The following is an 18,260-nucleotide window of genomic DNA, read 5'->3' on the forward strand; positions in this document are numbered from 1 at the left end:
CGTACTTGCATGCCTATGGATTCCGTGCTACATTAGGTGCTCTGTATTACACACGAGATTGCTAGTAATCCCCTCTTCTGTAACCAAGTTGGAACTTTCGTGCATAGAGGCTGAAATTCACCTTCGAGGACCAGGTCTTGCGGTCCGCAAGAAAGGTTGCTGTCGGGCCACCATGAGATTGCTATTCCGAGAGAACGGCAAGCGGATGCATATGCCAAAATGGACATACAGTTGCCTGAGATGTGTATTATGCTTGGTGGAAATGCCTTTTGCCCACCTTTTGTGCGATATCGGAACCCTTGTACTGATGCTGAGGTGCTTGGCCTCTTGGAGTACAGGCAGGTTCAATCAAACGGATCCACATGATAAGATTGATTGTTCTTGGAATCTTTTCCTCTTCGAGGATGAAACTGCCGTGGGGTGGATATCGTAATCGAAAAATAAAAGGAAAACCTAACAAAACTCCAAGGAAGAGGCCCGCAGGGTGTACAGAAGTGGATAGAGAATGAATAGTAAACATTCCTGTTTTGATTTATTGATTTATCTTCTTATTTTTGGGTTGAATGATGTGAGCTGCTGTTCAAAGGGCAGCAAAAGTTTATTGACAGGACAGGGTTGACGTGTGCACGGGATCAGGAGAAGGAACAGTACTATGAGCATGTATACGAGTATCGTTGTCAGATATTTTCAAGCCCGCGAGGTGTTCCGAGACCGATGACTCTCAATTGCCCAATTGAAGCAGACAAAGTGTATTATGCATTACGTGGTACAGTGTGGGTGGACCATGTAGGAAAAGGGAAGTTCCTTGAAACCTAGGGGTACTAAGTAGCATGATGTCCTAGGCTCTAGCTATAGGAGGAAATGAAATTTGGGGTAGTCCTTCGAGACCGCTGGATGGACTCTGTTCGGAATTAAAAAATAAAAAATAAAAAAAGACAAGGACATTCGGTACGGACAAACGGGAGTAACCCACACGACAAGTTTAGGGGGGTTGCCCGAAATGGATCTTTGATACTCCAAAGCCCACTATCGCCAACTTCATCCATCATGATACTCCGGATGTACAAGATAACGAAGATTGACTAGGAGAAACCCGGGTGGTGCAATAGTCGGTGAGGACAACAAAAAGGGAGGGGGAAGGATTCGAAATCAGGCAAGCATTTTGCCCAAATTGCTGATGCAAGTTGCAAAATTCTTTCATGGTTCGAGGACAAAAGGAGTTCTAGTATGTAGAGTACCGTGTACATTATATCCTGGAGATAGATTTTGGATGGAGGAGTGCACCAGAGTGGGGAAATTAATCTGCTGATCCGTACTTGGCCGTTACCATTCTTACCACAATGCACAACTAAGCTAGGTACCGCTAAACCCTTTCTCGTAAGGCGTGTGGGCCTCAGGCCGAACAATCAGGCCCGCCCAACCACGAGCGACGGAACGAAGGGTCCACTCTCTTCACACCAGCCAATCCGGAGCTGGACCCGGTCATTTTTGCCTCGCAGTGTGTAAAAAAGTTACTTACCACTAGGGAATCTGATCGGAAGCCCTCTTGTGGTTCTTATATATGCTCCTCCCTGCTCCTTCTTTTTGTTCTCTTGCCCAGCTGTCTTCCCTCCTCATTCTCTTCTTCTACTTCTTCTTTGCTACCGTTTCCCTTATACCTTAATAACCAAATACCCTTCTCACTCTTTCGTTGTTTACTTCAACTATTTACATTTCTCACCCCCCCCCTTTACACCGCCACTATGTCTGCTCGTCCTCAGAACATTGGTGTCAAGGCCATTGAGGTCTATTTTCCTAAGCAAGTACGTGCGCTGAACCATCAGCAAAGTTACCTCAAGAGAGAAAAATCAGAAGAGGAAAAAAGTGTGCTAACAAGCTACGCAGTGTGTCGAACAAACCGAGCTGGAGAAGTTCGACGGTGTCAGTGAGGGCAAGTACACAATCGGTCTGGGACAGACAAAAATGAGCTTCTGTGATGACCGTGAGGGTATGTTGGCCTTGTTATCCTCTAAATTTTTAATATGTTTCCATTCGCTAAGTATATTTTTTTATAGATATCTACTCTGTCGCCCTGACCACTCTCTCCTCCCTCTTTCGCAAATACAACGTCGACCCCAAGTCCGTTGGTCGTCTCGAAGTCGGTACTGAGACTCTCCTGGACAAATCCAAGTCCGTCAAGTCCGTTCTGATGCAGCTCTTTGCCGAGAGCGGAAACTTCAACGTTGAGGGTGTTGACAACGTCAACGCTTGCTATGGAGGTACCAACGCTGTCTTCAACAGCATCAACTGGCTTGAGTCTTCCGCCTGGGATGGAAGAGATGCCGTTGTTGTCTGCGGTGACATTGCTCTGTATGCCGAGGGACCTGCTCGCCCTACTGGTGGTGCTGGCTGTGTTGCCCTCCTCATTGGTCCTGATGCCCCTATTGTCTTTGAGCCCGGTCTTCGTGGCTCTTACGTCACCCACACCTACGATTTCTACAAGCCTGATCTCACCAGCGAATACCCCGTTGTTGACGGTCAGCACTCCCTTCAGTGCTACACTGAGGCTGTTGATGCTTGCTACAAGGCCTACGCCGCTCGCGAGAAGACGCTGAAGGAAAAGACTCAGAACGGAACCAACGGTGTGGCCCATGATGAATCCAAGACTCCTTTGGACCGCTTTGACTATATCCTTTTCCACTCCCCTACCTGCAAGTTGGTCCAGAAGTCGTACGGCCGTATGCTTTACAACGATTTCCTCGAGAACCCCACCCACCCCGCTTTCGCTGAAGTCGCTCCTGAGCTGCGCGATCTGGACTACAGCAAGTCTCTCACTGACAAGAACGTCGAGAAGACTTTCATGGGTCTGACCAAGAAGCGCTTCGCTGAGCGTGTGAAGCCCAGCCTTGATGTTGCCACTCTCTGTGGTAACATGTACACCGCCACCGTCTACGCCGGCCTGGCCAGCTTGCTCAGCAACGTCACCTTCGACCCCAGCCAGCCTAAGCGCATTGGCCTTTTCTCCTACGGCAGTGGTCTCGCTGCTTCCATGTTCAGCGCGAGGATTGTTGGTGACGTGTCTTACATGGCTGAGAAGCTTGATCTTCACAACCGCCTCAATGCTAGGGATGTCTTGGCCCCCCAGGCCTATGTTGAGGTGAGCAATAGTTTCCCGCTGAAATTCTTTCCGCCTTGATATCTGCAGTTCAACTTTACTAACTATTTTCTTTCTAGATGTGTGCTCTGCGTAAGCAAGCTCACTTGAAGAAGAACTTCAAGCCCTCCGGTAACACGGAGACGCTTTTCCCCAACACCTACTACCTCACTGAGGTGGACGACATGTTCCGCCGCAAGTACGAGGTCAAGGCATGAATAATGGCTAGCGCTTGATGTTAATTTGGACATGATGAGTTTCTTTTTCTTCCTTGTTTAGACGATTCATTAGATTCCCCTCAGGACCGCATTGTCGTGTTTGGTTGCCTTGATAGAGCTCGCAAACTGGGTTATGTCTGCAAATTGTCTCGGTCGATTTTATTTACTTTGTCTGCCTGCCCTAGGTTCTCAGGAGGAGCCCAGAAGGAAAATATTTTCTTGTTTTTAGGAGCTGGCATGATGCTGATGTTCCTTTCCGCCCAAGATGGCGCTGAAATGCTTCCGGATTTATGAGAAGATCTTATTTATTAATTAAACATATTAATCAATTTATTTCACATATGGTTCACTACTATCAAGGTATTCAATGTACTTGTCGAAGGGATTGTTGCTTAGTCACGTCTGCAGCCTAGTTAACTAACTCTAAGCGGACGGTGTATAGTAGTACTAGTACTACCTACTGTACCTCTAACCTCTACCTATTCACTACTACCATAAGTTTCTTCACAACCCTATCTACCTTGACAATTCTGATGAAGATAAAGATAGAAAATATCGCAACATTGCAGAGAACTTGAAACAATCTACCTGTTAAGAATAGAAACATTTCGAAAAATCAGCGTATGGTAGCCGTTTGCACTCCTTCGCGCCAGACGCTTCCTGCAGTGCCATCCTTCATTATTCCTTCTTTTCTCCTTGCTTTATGCAATTGTCCCTCCTTCACATCCAATCCAATAACTTAGTCCAAGTTAATTTCTGAGAACTCTGGATTATTTGTCCGTTTCATCAAAGCCAAGAATGCTGCAGGTGATCGAGGGGAAAGAACCACTCAGGGAGCCTGGCGCCAAACTGGAGGGAAGTCGGCGCCTACTGCAACAAACTCCATTGCTCCGGTTCAAGTTTGTCCAAAGAATGTATTCTTAGAATGACTCGGATCATCAACCTATCGTACCGACTTTTTGGGTCTCTGGGACAGCATCCACAACCTTGATTGGCCTGACCCGGCGGTTCTTGTTGCTGTTCCACACATCTCCTGCAGGTCCTGCTATCGACCCTCGGCGCTTGGAGTTGTGATCGTGCTTTGAGGACCACCGTTTATCAAGATATGCCAATCGTTAGCTTTACTCTTGCCGCCGACTAACGGGTCTAATAGGCGAGATTCGTTTGGTGAAAATCGTGATTAAATTAGCTATAATTATCCAGAAATAGCACGAAACACAAGTGTTGCCGATTATAGAAGCTTTTTACGGCTCATGACGAACCATTCCCTGGATGAGATCAGTGAAGATCTCCATCAGATCTGAAGAAATCGAGCAGGTGCAATTTTTAGCAACAAATTGACGCGCGACTGTTAGATGAAACAGCGTCTGCCTGCTCCATTAGCTCTAAGCTCGTTTGTTTCGCGCATTATCCAAAGAGATGCCGACAATTCATGTGTCCATTGCCTCACCATCACCAATGTGGACAATGGCTCACGATGACTAGCGACTTTGGCGTCAGTATGGAGATTTCTCCATGTTTCATGTGCTGCTATTCTGGTCGTGTTTGTCGGTTACTTTTTTTAATTCAGACCGTATGAGCCTCTGATCTATGAACATTTATATCCAAACATCTTCCTCCCCAAGTGTGCAAGAGCTTATCATAACCACTCATACAGACTATGACTCGACCGTGATACCTTGTTTCTTGAACAACTGTCTTTCACCTTCATCTACTTTCTTTCTTGACCATCCATTGACGAAGATCGCTCTCTGATTCATCGTGGAAGCTGGACGTTCCATTTATCTGCAGTACTCAATTATAACCGAACTGTTTCTGCTACACAACTCGACACAATGGCCTTGGAATACTCATACTATCGGCCAAGCACTCCGCCAGGGCTACCATATGAGGGAATCGTTCGAATGACCCACAGTCGCAATGCATCTGACTCGTCTATATACTCCAACGATTCCTCGCCTTGGTCAGCAGTCACCTCAACCACCAGCCCGAGCACCGACTCTCCACCTCGTTATCATCATGGACCGGCCCTTCTTCCCAAGATTAGAGATCAGGATGTGGTTATTGAACCAGCCCCGGCTAGTGGACCGCAGCGTCATCGTAAAGTGCTATCGAACACTCGGAATCCACCTGGTTTCTTACCATACCCTCCCAATCGTGCAGCAGTTCAGCGTCATAGTACTGAATGCGTGGACTACTACCTTGTGGCATCCCCAGTTTCGCCCATGTACGCTGATTCAGCATTGGCGTCTCCTGTGAGCATAACGTCCTCGCACAAGCGCAGAGTATCCAGTGCGCATTCTCGATCGTCCAGTGTCGATGAGGCAACTTTAGCTCAATATGGTTATTCAACGTACAGGCAGCTCTCTAAGTACTCTGGACAGCCACAAGGGTCTCCTACCGCACCCGTCACCCCTGTCACGCCAAATATTATTGTATACCCACCTTATTCGCAGCCTTCTCCCGTTGGTCATTTCTCGCGCACATCTCGAGCCAGAACCCAGGCCCCACCGGTGCTTCCAGTTTCCCCTTACAGCTATTCCCAAGTTTCGAGTGCCCAGTGCTCACCGGTTGGCTTTGCGCACGGTGTTGATAGAATAAGCCCATCGTCTACAACTCTTCTTTCATACCTAACCGGGCCAACACAAGCGATCAATCTGGTTCGCAACGTAAGCGTGATACCTACACGAGGGATGCATGACTACTTCTGGTGGGATATCCGAAATCTGCGCAGCTGGTCCTCCTTTTCTCTGTCCACATTCCACTCGATTAATGGCCTCACGAAGCTCCTGAAGACAGCAATTCCGTCACATCTGACACCAACAGCCGTGGTCTCAGGCTCACGCTTGTGTCCTGATTCTGAATTCACGTTGGTTGACCTCATACAAGATATTTATGCTCCACGAGTAAATGCCGCTTTGGCCGTGTCTCAGGGCCCAGATCACCTGGCGCTCTATGCTACGCCTGTCCCACGGATCCATGCCAATAGAAACTATGGTGGCCCGCATTTCCTTGCAAATTACACTTCAGATACGGAGCGGACGAGCTCGGGTCTGCCCCGTGGACGGCTGGTAGGAATTGTCAAAACTTTCGACCGTTGGAACACAAGTATGCGCACTGAAGCGCCTCATCGGCGGGTCGAGTATTTGAATGGCCTAGCGCACCTTCAGCGGTGTATGCGCGAACATTCCTGTCGATACGGCTTCATCATCACAGAGATTGAGCTTGTCTGCGTGCGTGCGGGGTGCGACGAGGGTGACGACGTGCCTTACTTTGGCTTCCTCGAGGTTTCAGCTCCTATACCCACTAAGCTCGCGGCGAGCTCAGACGAAGGTTACTTGAAACCTTGCTCAGCCCCTTACGGCCACCCCCATTCGCCCACACCGTCCAGCGACAGTTCATTGGCCAGCCAATCCCCTATCTTGGACGCATATTCTTCACCAGCTCCAGAGGAGCTTGGTGTACCGATGACGGCGAGTCTGGCTTTATACTTCCTCCTAATGCTTTCTAAATCCGTACCTTTGCCGTCCCAGCCGTCATCTCACCTGAATGTTGGCGGACCCGGAGCCCTAACTCGGCAGCGTGTCCTCCCCGAAGGGAAGGACAAATGGATTCCAGAACCACAGATTGGAGAAAAACGAGATGCCAAACGAGTGCGAGGCTGGATCTGGCCACAAGATGCCTGGCACCGGCGCGAGGGAGGTGGAGCACCACGTTCGCGAGCGACTGGTGTGGAAAGCAAACCAAAAAAATGGCATAAGTAACGGGGAAAAGAAAAACCAAGCCAAAAGAAAAGAAAAGAAAAGAGGAAGCTGGAATATTCCTCATAATTCTAATGTGTATTTTCTGACGTTGAGCATTTTGTTGTCATAGTAATCTATCTAATCAACCAATTTGTTTCTGAAGCATACGAAGCACAAAAGTGATCTTGAACTACGATCGACTCATCCTCACGACTTGAAGGTCCCTCAAAGACTGCGCGCTTTCCTAACTTACTGCCTAATTTATACTAATAAGCATCTTACTATCGATAAAACTAGTCACAAGAGTCGAAAGCCCCCATAACCCTGCCCCCCCAAGGTACTCATGACGCAGATCATGACCAAACCATCATGTTTTTTGCCATTATTGGCTTTAAAGGACCTTGGGATCCAAGTACCCCGGAGGCCATCATTTACCACCAACAGATTTATAGAAGCTGTACGGAACTATCTCATGTAACTGCTAGTTCAAAGAAAACTTTTGCTCTTCTGAGTATACCTAAATCCTCGGGTGACAACCCCTGAACAACCCTAAGCAACTAATAAATATACCATAAGCGATGGTTTCCAAAGGATCCACACCCTCCTTTTCAGACCTCCTCGATGTAATCATCGTCGGTGCCGGACCATGCGGTCTCGCCGTCGCTGCCAGACTGAAAGAAGAAACACCGTCCGCGCTATTCACAGACGACGAGCACCAGCGCTACCACTGGATCAACAAACATAGCGGCCGGATGGCGCTTGTACAGGCTCGCCACGGCAAGCAGAAAAAGGTCAAAGCAGAGAAATGGCACGGATACACCCCTCGACAGTCTTTCTCATCTACACATTCAGAGTCTATAGCGGGGTCTCCGCCTTCGCTGTCTTCGTCCGCCTCGACTGCTTCAGAGGAGACGGAAACTGGTGCGGTGGAGGATGGTTCGCCCTCCATTCTTGTTTTGGATAGTACGGGTGATAAATGGATGGAGCGGTGGAATCGGGCGTTCAAGACGTTGGAGATCCAACAGCTTCGTAGTCCCATGTTCTTTCATGTTGATCCGAGTGATCGGGATGGAATGTTGGCGTACACGCAGGAGGTGGGGAGGGATTGTGATCTTTGGGAGATATCTGGATGTGTGGGGAAGGAGTTGAGCAAGCATAAGAAGAAAAAGAAGATGAGGTCGAAGGCTGTGTGAGTACTTTCCTTCTTTTTCTTCTCTGATTGTTGTCTTGATCATAGAGCTAATGGTTTATGGTGCTGTAGGGCTATAGGGGAGGTTGAGATCGATGAAAGGGACCGCAAAGACTATTTCTCACCTTCCACGGGCCTTTTCGAGGACTATTGCTCGAGCATCATTGCACGGTATGGTCTTAACACGCCGGGCATGATCCAACAACGTGAAGTCATTAATGTCCAGTACGACTACCATGACGAGATGTCGCCTTCCGAGAAGATATTTACGGTCACGACGAATGATGGGGCTGTGTTCTATAGTCGGACGGTCGTGCTAGCCATTGGGCCTGGCAGGACGAAGGTCTTCCCGTTTAAGTTAACTGATGAGGAGGCAAACGGGGCTTGTCATAGCACGGAGATTCGATCGTTTCCAAGCCCCAATGTGAAAAGGAAAATCCAGCAACGTCAGCAGACGAATTTGATGGTTGTTGGGGGAGGGCTGTCTTCCGCACAGATAGTGGATATGGCTATCCGGAAGGGAGTGAGCAAGGTGTGGTTCCTATTAAGGTCTAATTTCAAAGGTAAGTATTAGGGATCAGCTTTTATCCTCAAATGAGCCTAACGAGAAATACCAGTCAAACATTTCGATATCGACCTAACGTGGATGGGCAAATTTAAAAACTACGAAAAGGCAGCCTTCTGGTCCGCAGACACGGACGAAGAACGCCTCGAGATGATCAAAACAGCACGCAATGGAGGCAGCATCACACCGCGGTATCAGAAGATCCTGAAGCAGCATGCAGCCCGCCACCGCGTCTCGATCCACTCTCGTACAGTCATTCTCAGCCGTGAGTACTGCCCCATGTCTCAGACATGGTGCCTCACCACTGATCCTCCAATTCCCGACCTCCCTCGCATCGACTACATCTATTTTGCAACAGGCATGCAGGCAGATGTGAACGAACTTCCGCTGCTTCAGCAAATGAATCGCGAATATCCGATCGAGACCAAGCAGGGTCTGCCGTGCATTACGGATGATCTCATGTGGAAGGCGAATTTGCCTTTGTTTGTAACTGGACGGCTGGCTGCCCTCCGCCTAGGTCCGGGAGCCCCTAATCTTGAAGGAGCGAGGCTGGGTGCAGAGAGGATCGCATGGGGTATGGAGGAGGTGCTGGGACGCGGAGAGAGTGAGGATACACCAGCTGAACGATCCAAAGAGTGTTTCTGTGGCTTGGGAAATCGATACGCTGGGTTAGCTGATGTGGATTGGTAACTTGGCTTTCTGGCTGACCACCCCAGGCAATATTTAAACTTCTGATTTTGTAGAGCCTCATATATGAGCCTCCTCGTATAAGGTTGTACGCAGTACGAGCATTGCATGGCAGATTACGGAGTATATGAAGCCGTTCGTGTTAAAAGTAGTTCGTGTAACGTACTACTTGATACACGTATTACATACACATAGAGAAGTCTTCCCGCGGTCATTGGTTGAAATAAATGTAACATATGATGTATCATTAAGTACAATACCTCAGAGAGTACCTATTTAATGATGTTGCCTAAGTCGATATAATACCATCGATGGCCAGCTTCACTGTTGCCTTCTCTTCTTCATCTACAAGCCCTCTTCATCCACATGGCTCTTCCAGGCAACCAAGCTTTCTCAGCATTCTAAGCCTCAGCTTGGTCATCCAGACGTCAGATAGATTCAGCTTCAGACGACTAGTGAGCACGCGAATTGCCATTTGACATGCGCGCTTAGTAGTCCTCCAGCTGCGGCGCCTACGCGGCGCTTTCCTATCTCTATTAGTCCGCCGCGCGTTCTCTGATACTGGCTGGTTTGCCTCAATCACATGTGGGACATGAATCACCAGTGCCACACGTTTGCAACCTTGCGAGCGGACACGCCGTGGTGGTGGTTGTTTAATTAGCCAGAAAGAAATCATCTTCCGTGCATAGCCCGCACCGCCACACCACCAGCCACACATGTGGCGAGTGCATTCGCCGTTGCTTAATTGGCGAGAAACACCTCTGATTGGTATGTGGAGCATTACTATGCAGAGGTAATTAGTCCTGACTCTATTTTACTTACTCCGGAGTATGTACTCCGGTCACGGATGATGGAGGCAATCCCGCGAATCATATTGCTTTATCAAAACAAGAAAATCTATGGATAATTAGCTTTCTTGAAACTATTGGCGAAGGAGGCGCAGCCGACTGGTCTTCATTACGGCAACTTGGCGTCAAAATTCTGGACTCCGATCAGACAGACCCGCGTTTTTGCACTGTCCCTCCGTCCGTAGCGCCGTCCGGACTCCGTGTCTCTATTCGCCGCTTCTCCATGGATTTTAACGCTTTCTACGAGCCACTCAGATTGTCTAGTGCGCTATACATCGGTGCGAAGCTATCCCCCGCGCGTCTGGTCGCGTTTGGGAAGTGTTGCAAACGCCGAAGTCGCGCCCTCTCAGGAGAGAGGATGTGGAATGGTTGAGGACACCAAATTCCTTTGGCGGTTATACTCGCTAGTTTATTTGCTCTCGGCAAAGTCAGTTTGGTCATGAAGCTCGTTGGCATGGGTGACAGACCCCGCTCTTGGATTAGAGCCGATCATTGTGACTCGCTGGGGATTCCCCCTTTCGAGCTACCGGGAGATTGTCAAGGAGGCTGTGCAAGTGGGAGTATGATGGCAATCCATGTCGATGGAACCACTCACACGACCGGACACCCCTGCACCCACCATATTCCATGGAAATGCTGCTGAGCTTGCAGATATCGAGTGCAAGCTCCAGGTCTTTCTTAGATGGCTAGGCTGTGACCGTATTTCTGCCGTGTGCTGTTGAGCTGGTACAACTTGGCATTCCTGCTGCTTCTGTGGGAGAGTCATATCTGACACGCGAAAATCTTAAAATCTTATTGACATTTTATGATTATACCATTATCTGATTTTTCATTAGCCAGTCTCGGCACTTGTACACAGCCTCCTTGTTAGATAAAAGAACGCACCCTTCCCCATCACCTGTTTTCTGCACATGCCCTTAATTGTGCGGCTTCTACTTTCATATACATATTGATATTAATGTGCTTTTCGTCTCTCGTCAGCAAATAAGCTCAGCGTATTAGTCGCAGAATGCTAACCCCAAACGACAATCGTCAGGAGGGATTCTTGAACCCCTTCGCAGGGACCCTTGCAAACAGAGAAGTAAGTCTCCAAGTCACTCACTTCAACATATTCGGACGCGTATTGATATAGAGAGAAGCAGTCGTCCGTTTCTCCCGGGTCAGGGCAAACAGACGTATCGTCAGCCCAACCATCTTCATTATCACCAGACATGGCGTCGACTCTCAGTCCAAATAGACTATCAGTTCAGAATGCCCCCCCTCGATCATCACACTCATCATCACCTTCACTTGGTGGTGAAACTTTACGGTCAAGAGCAGACTCAACTATCTCTTGTGCAGATACTGTTGTCAGGTCAAGAGCAAACTCAGCAGCTACCACCACCAAAGCTGTATACGATGACGTCTCAGTGGCAGACGCCTTGAACCCTGATGCTCGGAATGAAGATGATTTCATTGTACAAGATAATAAGTTCGCCTTCTCACCCGGCCAGCTTAATAAGATGCAAAATCCGAAGTCCCTTGCTGCTTTTCAGGCGCTTGGTGGCTTACATGGCCTAGAACGCGGCTTGCGGACAGATTTGACGGCTGGACTGTCCGTAGATGAGGGTCACCTAGAAGGCACCATTAGCTTTCAAGAAGCGACATCGTCTGAGAACTCCCACTCAAAACAACAATTGTCCTCAATTACAGAGACGCCTACATCCGAGACCGACTCACAGTTCCAGGATCGCATACGCATCTTCAGCCAAAACAGACTGCCTGCTCGTAAGTCGACTGGCTTTCTGAAGTTGCTTTGGCTTGCATACAATGATAAAATTATTATCTTGCTTACTATCGCCGCGATTGTGTCACTGTCTCTGGGTATCTATGAGACCGTCAGTGGAGGCTCAGGGGTCGACTGGGTCGAAGGTGTTGCTATCTGCGTTGCGATATTGATTGTCACCGTTGTGACAGCCGCCAACGACTGGCAGAAAGAAAGGCAATTTGCCAAGTTGAACAAACGTGTATGTATTCCGTCTTAGTGTCTGTGGATTACTGTCTGACAGCCCTAGAACAACGACAGAGAAGTCAAGGCCGTCCGCTCGGGCAAGGTGTCCATGATTTCAGTTTTCGACATTACCGTTGGAGATGTTCTCCACCTTGAGCCAGGCGACTCTATCCCTGCTGATGGTGTCCTGATATCCGGTCACGGAATCAAGTGTGACGAGTCTTCTGCTACTGGCGAGTCAGACCAGATGAAGAAAACCGATGGATATGAAGCCTGGCGACAAATTACAAATGGTACTGCTACGAAGAAGCTCGACCCCTTCATGATTTCTGGCGGCAAGGTCCTTGAAGGTGTAGGGACCTTCCTAGTAACGAGCGTCGGACGATACTCAACCTATGGGCGCATCCTGTTGTCGTTGCAGGAGAACAATGATCCGACCCCTTTGCAAGTCAAGTTGGGGAAGCTTGCCAACTGGATCGGCTGGTTAGGCTCTGGGTAAGATATGCAATCCTTTGCTTGTGAGTAATATGGCTGACCTCTCCAGCGCCGCAATCGTCCTATTCTTCGCATTACTTTTTAGATTTATTGCTCAACTCCCGGACAATCCTGGCTCTCCTGCGCACAAGGGAAAGGAATTTGTTGATATTCTCATCGTTGCTGTTACGGTGATTGTCGTCGCCATTCCTGGTGAGCTTTCTGTCTCCTCAATGCTACAATAACAGAATATTAATGAGAAATAGAGGGTCTCCCACTGGCCGTAACTTTAGCACTCGCCTTTGCTACAACAAGGATGGTCAAAGAGAACAACCTTGTGCGCGTCTTTCGTGCTTGCGAGACGATGGGAAACGCCACGGTCATTTGCTCCGACAAGACAGGGACTCTTACCCAAAATAAAATGACTGTGGTCGCGGGGACACTGGGATCAAAGAGCTTCGGACAAGATGACAATTCCAGCTCTTCGGTGACCGCAACTGAAACTTTCAAACAGCTCTCCTCCAGAACGCGCGACCTGATCATCAAAAGCATTGCACTTAACTCGACCGCTTTTGAGGAGGAAAGGGATGGCTCGAAGGAGTTTATCGGGAGTAAAACTGAAGTAGCATTGCTACAACTAGCTAAAGACTACCTCGGAATGGATGTCACTGCTGAACGTGGATCTGCAGAGATAGTTCAATTGATTCCCTTTGACTCCGCCCGCAAGTGCATGGGAGTGGTGTACCGGGAGCCTACAGTGGGCTATCGACTTCTCGTCAAGGGAGCTGCTGAGATCATGGCTGGAGCATGCTCGACGAAGATAGCTGATACGGATGGTCTCAACGGCATCGCTGTTGATCAGTTCACCCAGGAGGACAGCCGGAAGGTACTCAATACTATTGAATCCTATGCCAACAAATCTCTACGAACGATCGGGCTGGTCTATCGCGATTTTTCGAACCTTTCCAGCTGGCCTCCGAGCTATATCAAGCCCTCTGAAGAGGATTCAGATGTGGCTCAGTTCGAAGAGCTTTTCCGTGACATGACCTGGGTTGGTGTTGTAGGTATCCAGGATCCTCTCAGGCCCGAAGTACCTGCAGCTATTGAGAAGTGCCGTACCGCCGGTGTGCAAGTGAAGATGGTCACTGGTGACAACATAGCAACAGCCACCGCCATCGCATCGTCCTGTGGTATTAAGACAGAGGATGGAATTGTCATGGAAGGGCCTAGATTCCGCCAGCTGTCGGATGATGAAATGGACGAGGTGCTTCCACGACTTCAAGTTCTGGCCCGTTCATCGCCTGAGGATAAACGGATCTTAGTAGCACGGCTGAAGCATCTGGGAGAAACTGTGGCGGTAACTGGAGACGGTACCAACGATGGCCCTGCACTGAAAACCGCCGATGTTGGCTTCTCCATGGGTATCGCTGGTACAGAAGTTGCCAAGGAAGCCAGCTCCATTATTTTACTTGATGATAACTTCAGTTCGATCGTGACCGCAATCGCGTGGGGTAGAGCTGTGAACGATGCCGTGGCCAAATTTCTCCAGTTCCAGATCACGGTCAACATCACTGCTGTCGTCCTAACCTTTGTTTCGTCTCTCTACAGCAATGATAACCAAAGTGTCTTGAGCGCAGTGCAGCTGCTTTGGGTTAACCTGATTATGGATACCTTTGCAGCCCTCGCTCTCGCAACTGATGCACCGACGGAGAAAATCCTCCATCGCAAGCCCGCCCCGAAGAGTGCATCCTTATTTACTGTGGTCATGTGGAAGATGATCCTCGGACAGGCAGTTTACCAGCTCGCCGTAACTTTCATGCTATACTTTGCCGGAAGTCACATCCTCAAGGATCATCTCAGTGCTGAAAATGGAAAGAAAGAGCTCGCCACCATCGTCTTCAACACTTTCGTGTGGATGCAGATTTTCAATGAGTTCAACAACCGAAGGCTTGACAACAAGTTTAATATCTTCGAAGGAATGTTGAAGAACTATTGGTTCCTTGGGATCAATTGTATCATGGTTGGCGGCCAGGTCATGATCGTCTATGTCGGTGGTGAAGCTTTCGGCGTGACTCCCCTGAACAGCCTCCAGTGGGGTGTTTGTATCATCTGCGCGATCGGTTGTCTCCCTTGGGCAGTAGTTCTCCGCCTGATTCCCGACAAGCCGTTCGGGATCGCGCTCGACTTTGTTGTCAGAACCATAGCATTAATCCTGCGGCCTATCAGCAAGGCTCTGGGGTTTGTTGGCAAGATGTTCAAGTCTGCTGTGCGACCCGTTAAACGGGTTACCAAGCGAGTATTCAGCAAACGTCAGGAAGAAGACATTGGTAGACCGGACGAAGAGGCTGCCGTTATGACGGATATGAAACGGCAGCAAACCCCCGAGGCGCCAACGACATCGGTCACAGTGCCTCCGATTACTATCACGACCTCTTGACGAACTCAACATACGATATGACTGTCACTGATCTGCCTCGCGGCTGCAGGGCAGTTCCCTCTGTATAATAGTTAACGAATGCGCCACATGCATGGATATTGTATATACACATGAAGTGGCTGGGTGGTATATGTCTTTTTATGTTGCATAGCGGGTGCTTTTTACTTCTGTTGGCTTTTAGATTAGAGCGCCCATGATTTTTGAGATACACAGATACTCCCATGTAGATAGTTAGCTTGAACCTGTTTGAATCTAAACTTTGCTTTTCAATGGTATACCTTGAACTCCGTATTTCATAGAGATTTTTGGCCACTGTAAAAATGCCTTCATGCAGTATAGTACTTATCTGCTGCGGATATATATATGAGACGATGTTAATAGGTTGATGGTAAGGAATCGACACTGTGTGATTCTTTCGCATGCATACAACATACAATATAGAGCACCCAACAGAAACTATTCAATTAAGTGACCACTGTTACCAAAGTCGCATACACAAAATGATTAGTACTTGGGTATACTACTAGTACTGTGCAGAACCGATTTTCTGCCTGAGGCGTCCAGGCCCACCTCCGCACCGCCGCAACGCCGCCCACATCATCATCATCTCGAAGACATCGAAAGTTGTAACTCTAACTTCTTGACTTACTTCTTTCACTCCGCCCAATTCGACTTGTGTATAAGCTAAGAAGATAGTTAGTGACCCTTGCTCCTATTCCCCATCGGACAGGAAAAGCAACGAGCTGCCACACATCCCGCCTGTCCCTCCTCTTCTCCCCGCTCCGTTACCGTCGGACTGGATAATGACGGTGCCTGACCGTGAATTGAGCCTAGCTAACATATAAACAGCCCCAGGCTTAGCCTCGCTCGGCCATATCTTTAGCTATACCACGAAAGAGTAAACACAGCTCCCTACCATAAACTAATCACCTCCGAACCACACTCCGAACAAACAAAAACACCCGCCATGGCTCAAATCAACTATCGCACAATCAACATCGACGTGCTGGACCCGGAGTCCTCCGTCAACTTCCCCATGGAAACCCTCCTCCCCCCTACCCTCCCAGCCCCGACCACATCCAGCGAAGCCGCAAACGTCGCCGCCCAGGTGCGCCAGCTACTCCGCAGCGGGGACCCCGAGGGAGCTCTGCGCGCTGTCCTCGATACGGCTCCGCTGGGCGGAGATGACCGCGCAAAGGAGGTGCACTTGGCTACCGTTATCGAGGTGTTGCAGGGAATTCGACAGGGCGAGATGACGAAGGTGTTGGAGGGGGTGTGCAATGGACAGGGCGGTTCCGAGCGGGCGGACTGCTTGATGAAGTATTTGTATGTTTTTCTCTTTCTCACTCTATGTCTTTTTTGCTTGTGTTGTGCGGTATTGTTTGATGGCTCTGCGTGGCTAATTGTTATACTAGGTACAAGGGAATGGCGGCCCCTGGGCCTAGCAGCGGTGCGCAATCGCCTCGCAAATCGGTCTCCCCGCAGAACACCGGATTCTCGCAGATTCAGGCTAGGAACCTTGGCGAAGGTGGTGGTGGTCAGCAAATGAGTGTTCTGTTGAGCTGGCATGAGAAGTTGGTGGAGGTGGCAGGAACTGGGTCGATCGTCCGTGTGATGACGGACCGGAGGACGGTCTAATATGATCGGGTTGCGCTCTAGTTCTGAGATAGAGATGAGGGGATAGATAAACAGGTGATTGGGGATTCGTTGATATTCAAATGTTTTTCGTTCGTGCTGTGTTCATACTTCGCTGCCTTCGCTTTTCTGCCCCCGCCAATGGATGATATCCTAGATTCTAACCGTATAGTATACATACTGAACAAGATATAGTTTACAATATTCTCATCTAATCACCGATTAGAGAAATCACCACCGCCCAGAATATCCTTCAGATTGACCTCTCCACTTCCCCTGGCCAGAGGCTGAGCTTGTCCCTCTCCCTCCTTCCACCCAATCATGTAGATCAACCTGAACGTCGCGGGGATGCCCCTCGACTCTTCTTCCTTGTGCAGTTCCCTATAGATGGCCTCATTGGCGAGTAACACATCACGCGACATCGGGCCCAACTCCCGGTGCAAGATAGCATTGTTCTCGCCCATCGACTGCAAGTCCTGCATGAGAGCAAACGTATCCGGGTACTCCACCACGATGTCCTCCACATCAACCGTAAGCATCTTGAACCCGGCCTTATTCAACAGTCCACCTACATCACGCACATCGGCCAGTGGCGAAACATGCGGACTCACACCACCGCGTCGCTCCATATCCGCCAGCTGCAACGACGTCCGGAGCTCAAACAATGTATCGCCACCGAACATAGCTGCAATGAACGGACAATCCGGCTTAAGAATAGAGTTCACCTGCGCCAGCAGCGAGGGTAGATCGTTGATCCAGTGAATAGAGAGGGAAGACAAGACGGCATCGAACGTGTTCTCCGCGTAGGGAAGGCTCTCGAGGTCGGGGATGACCTCCCGCTTGATAGAAATCTCCTTGTTGAAGGGCTCGTCCGCATCGCGGTGGAGAAGCGCATGCGAGGTGTCGACGCAGGTGAGGTTCGAGATGCGGGTTGCGAGGGGTGGTGAGTTTGGGTTGACGGGGTCGATGTCGGGCATTGTTAAGGCGCGAGCGATGTTGCAGCTGTTTGCGCCGAGGTCGAGCACATTCGGGATGTCTCGTTTTATATCCTAGATTCCACATCGTTAACCTCATGATTCTCGTTGATATGGATGTAGCTGTGAAAAACACACCAGTAACCGCTCGCATAGCCGCATCGCTACCTCATCTTTGATATAATCTGTCTTCCGGCTCTCCTCAACATTCTGGGCTGCGCGGTCCTTCTGTACATGTTTTACTTTGCGGTTGAAGATTTCCAGGACGGGGTTGCCGGGTGTTTGGCTGGCGTAGGTTCTGGTGGCTCTGTATGTGAATGTCCGGGGTGAAAACACCGCCGGACGGAAGATTTGGCGGAGAGACATG

The 18,260-nt window shown here is 49.2% G+C and overlaps 6 protein-coding genes across 6 annotated transcripts; 5 read left to right on the forward strand and 1 right to left on the reverse strand.

The window, feature by feature from the left end:
• Positions 1–1,742: 1,742 nt before the first annotated feature.
• Positions 1,743–3,351, forward strand: F9C07_2578 (putative hydroxymethylglutaryl-CoA synthase Erg13; the record flags this gene model as incomplete). Its single annotated transcript, XM_041289896.1, has 4 exons — positions 1,743–1,802; positions 1,885–1,987; positions 2,055–3,136; positions 3,214–3,351. 4 exons carry the CDS (start codon positions 1,743–1,745, stop codon positions 3,349–3,351), a joined length of 1,383 nt encoding a protein of 460 aa, XP_041143041.1.
• Positions 3,352–5,186: 1,835 nt separating this feature from the next.
• Positions 5,187–7,115, forward strand: F9C07_2577 (uncharacterized protein; the record flags this gene model as incomplete). Its single annotated transcript, XM_041284805.1, has 1 exon — positions 5,187–7,115. One exon carries the CDS (start codon positions 5,187–5,189, stop codon positions 7,113–7,115), a length of 1,929 nt encoding a protein of 642 aa, XP_041143042.1.
• Positions 7,116–7,672: 557 nt separating this feature from the next.
• F9C07_2576 (FAD binding domain protein) lies at positions 7,673–9,538 on the forward strand (the record flags this gene model as incomplete). Its single annotated transcript, XM_071510978.1, has 3 exons — positions 7,673–8,283; positions 8,332–8,846; positions 8,901–9,538. The coding sequence occupies 3 exons, from the start codon at positions 7,673–7,675 to the stop codon at positions 9,536–9,538; spliced, it is 1,764 nt and encodes a 587-aa protein (XP_071363881.1).
• A 1,733-nt stretch (positions 9,539–11,271) lies between these two features.
• Positions 11,272–15,691, forward strand: F9C07_1267987 (calcium transporting ATPase). Its single transcript, XM_041289898.2, has 5 exons — positions 11,272–11,464; positions 11,523–12,389; positions 12,438–12,868; positions 12,918–13,060; positions 13,114–15,691. The coding sequence occupies exons 1-5, from the start codon at positions 11,393–11,395 to the stop codon at positions 15,282–15,284; spliced, it is 3,684 nt and encodes a 1,227-aa protein (XP_041143044.2). The 5' UTR covers positions 11,272–11,392; the 3' UTR covers positions 15,285–15,691.
• A 560-nt stretch (positions 15,692–16,251) lies between these two features.
• On the forward strand, positions 16,252–16,922 carry F9C07_2574 (putative Arp2/3 complex subunit Arc16; the record flags this gene model as incomplete). The annotated part of the gene is made up of 2 exons (XM_041289899.1): positions 16,252–16,610; positions 16,700–16,922. The coding sequence occupies 2 exons, from the start codon at positions 16,252–16,254 to the stop codon at positions 16,920–16,922; spliced, it is 582 nt and encodes a 193-aa protein (XP_041143045.1).
• Positions 16,923–17,134: 212 nt separating this feature from the next.
• On the reverse strand, positions 17,135–18,259 carry F9C07_2573 (S-adenosyl-L-methionine-dependent methyltransferase; the record flags this gene model as incomplete). Its single annotated transcript, XM_041284810.1, has 2 exons — positions 17,135–17,968; positions 18,032–18,259. The coding sequence occupies 2 exons, from the start codon at positions 18,257–18,259 to the stop codon at positions 17,135–17,137; spliced, it is 1,062 nt and encodes a 353-aa protein (XP_041143046.1).
• Position 18,260: the final 1 nt, after the last annotated feature.

Source organism: Aspergillus flavus, chromosome 2, assembly GCF_009017415.1.
Source record: "Aspergillus flavus chromosome 2, complete sequence".
Taxonomy (NCBI): Eukaryota; Fungi; Ascomycota; class Eurotiomycetes; order Eurotiales; family Aspergillaceae; genus Aspergillus; species Aspergillus flavus.